The 2428-nt window shown below is 33.0% G+C and overlaps 1 protein-coding gene across 1 annotated transcript in view; it reads left to right on the top strand.

The window, feature by feature from the left end:
- The window catches only part of HDAC1 (histone deacetylase 1), a 13969-nt gene extending 11827 nt beyond the window's left edge, over window positions 1-2142 (top strand). The window contains exon 9 of the mRNA XM_070130440.1: window positions 139-2142. Coding sequence (XP_069986541.1) covers window positions 139-443 — 305 coding nt within the window. The 3' untranslated portion in view covers window positions 444-2142. The remainder of the gene's footprint in view (window positions 1-138) is intronic.
- Window positions 2143-2428: the final 286 nt, after the last annotated feature.

Here is a 2428-nt window from a genome sequence, read left to right on the forward strand (position 1 = left end):
GGGCTTTTAAGATAAGAAATGTTAATTATGATAAAAAAAAAAAAATATTTGGTTATTATTAATACTCTTTTATTAGGTACAGTTTAATCAAGTGATATTTTTTAGTCACTTAATACAAATTTCATTCTTGTTTTACAGCAATTCCAGAAGATGGTGTAGCGGAAGAGAGTGAAGATGAAGACAAGGCTAGTCCAGATGAGAGAATTTCTATACGTGCTTCAGACAAACGCATTGCCCCAGACAATGAATATTCAGATTCTGAAGATGAGGGTGACGGGCGAAGAGATGAACGATCCTTTAAGCCCAAAAAGAAAACAAAAACGGATGAGAGTGCAACCAATAATGGTGCAGGAGAGGACAAGAAGGACCCCTCTATCACTTCTGCAAAGGAGGAAAAGTCTGGTTCTCAGGTTGGACAAAATGAAACCAAAGTGGAATCTTGAGGCAGAGTTAAATTTTAAGTTCAATATTTTTTCTATATTTTATTCTGTGAATTAGAAAGAAAAATGTGGTAAAACTCAAAGAATACCTTGGAATATGCACAGAAATGCTCAGTTGAGATCATATGTAAAAGTAATCATTCCTCACCAAATACCTTTGGGTAGTTTTTTCAAACAATGCTTCATGTCACTTGTTGAAAAATCAAGTATACATGTACTGTGTAATTTGTATAAATATATATATGTGCATATATATATATATCTATATTTAAGGAACTAAACTTGGTTTGTATGGTTTGCAGTCATGCAATATTATATAAACAGTCAGGACACCTCCTATCCACAATTTTGTTTGCACTGTTTGGAGAAATTGCTCGTAGGAGGGTCATGACCGAAATAGGTATATACTCTCATAATGTCAGTATTATCAAAATCTCATGATTCACCAAAGGAAAAAATGAAGACAGTGCTTATACAAGTGACAATATGTGCTCTAGGTCTCTTTTATCTTCATTTAAAAACATGAAATAGATATATATATTAGATATATTGGTAGCTCCATACAAACTTGTCATTTAATTTTTTGTCATATGTATTATATACATGAAAGCACACACTTCTCTCAAGGGAATGTCTTGTCAGCAAAGCCTATACATAAAAGCTTTGGCAGATCCTCTTTGTAATTTAGTTATTTTAGGCAATGCATCACCTTATTTATTTGCTTCTAGCAAATGTCATCTACCATTTTTGTCAATGAAAAACAGCTAAAACTAAGTATTTAATTTTCTGTTACATATATTGGCACTAGGTACATTGGTTGCCTTCATGGTAAATCCCATTCAGAACTTTTCAGTTTTCTTCCATCATTGTCACACCATTTACCTAAGAAGACTGTCAAAGTTAAGGCTGCCCCCATATAATGTTTCAATTATGCCAAAAGTCCCTACTTTTATAAGTAGCCCAAAAATGTTCCTGCATGGTTCTGAATGACCATATTATGTGACTTTTGTCCTAAAGGGTGTGCCTATCAATATTTTCACTTGGGCCAAGCTCATCTTATTTGATCTCATGATATATTTTCATATTTGTAATTTTAACATGTACTTTGTTGATATTGTAAAGTCATTTTCAGTGCAGATTGCATCAGTAAAATATATTATTTTGATTTATTACTAGAAAAGAAATTTCCTTTCAGTAGAATTTTAATTTGGTCTGTCAAATGTCAAACATCTGAGATTTTATCATTCGAGTTCACCATAAGTGCATGAAATCTAGAAAAAAAAATTAGATACATATTGAAATACATATAAACAAGTTTTGGAGATATTTTCCATTGATGCACACTAACCTTATTTTACTGGAAGCAAACATGAGAATGTACATAGAAATGGTCATATATTTTGATAATTTACCTACCATTTCCTAAATAGTATTGTGTGGGTTGCAGCCTCCCTTTTTACCATTCACTGCCAGATTTTTACATATGTGTGGTATGGTATGCACTAGTGACTACTTTCCCACCATGGTTCTTAGGTGACCATTAAATATCAGTTACCATTATATTTCATGGTGGTTCATGAAGATGGGTGTAAGTCTATTTTGAGAAGTAGAATGACATTGTAGAATATGTTTATTTAACTTGTATGTGTGATTCCATATGTAGTTCTAAGTTTTATGCTTCTAATAAATAATGACTTTTGTAGAACTGCCTTTGCTTTTTCTGCCTAGGGAGAAAATATCCAAATGAAACAAATATGAATTGGGAATTTCTTCTGATACCCTTAAAGGAGAATTGTAATACTGTAATTCAAGATACAGTGTTTACATGCTGAGAATTCCCCTAATCCCATGCCTGTTGTTATCATGGGGGAGGGGGCAGAAGAACCAGGATCTGAAGCCTAATGTTGGAGATTGTCCTTACCATGGGCTTCAGCTCTCGGATCAACCAATTTTGAATAAATTTTTCTCACCCTTTCCTTTTTCTCTTC

Source organism: Penaeus vannamei, chromosome 15 (assembly GCF_042767895.1).
Source record: "Penaeus vannamei isolate JL-2024 chromosome 15, ASM4276789v1, whole genome shotgun sequence".
NCBI lineage: Eukaryota > Metazoa > Arthropoda > Malacostraca > Decapoda > Penaeidae > Penaeus > Penaeus vannamei.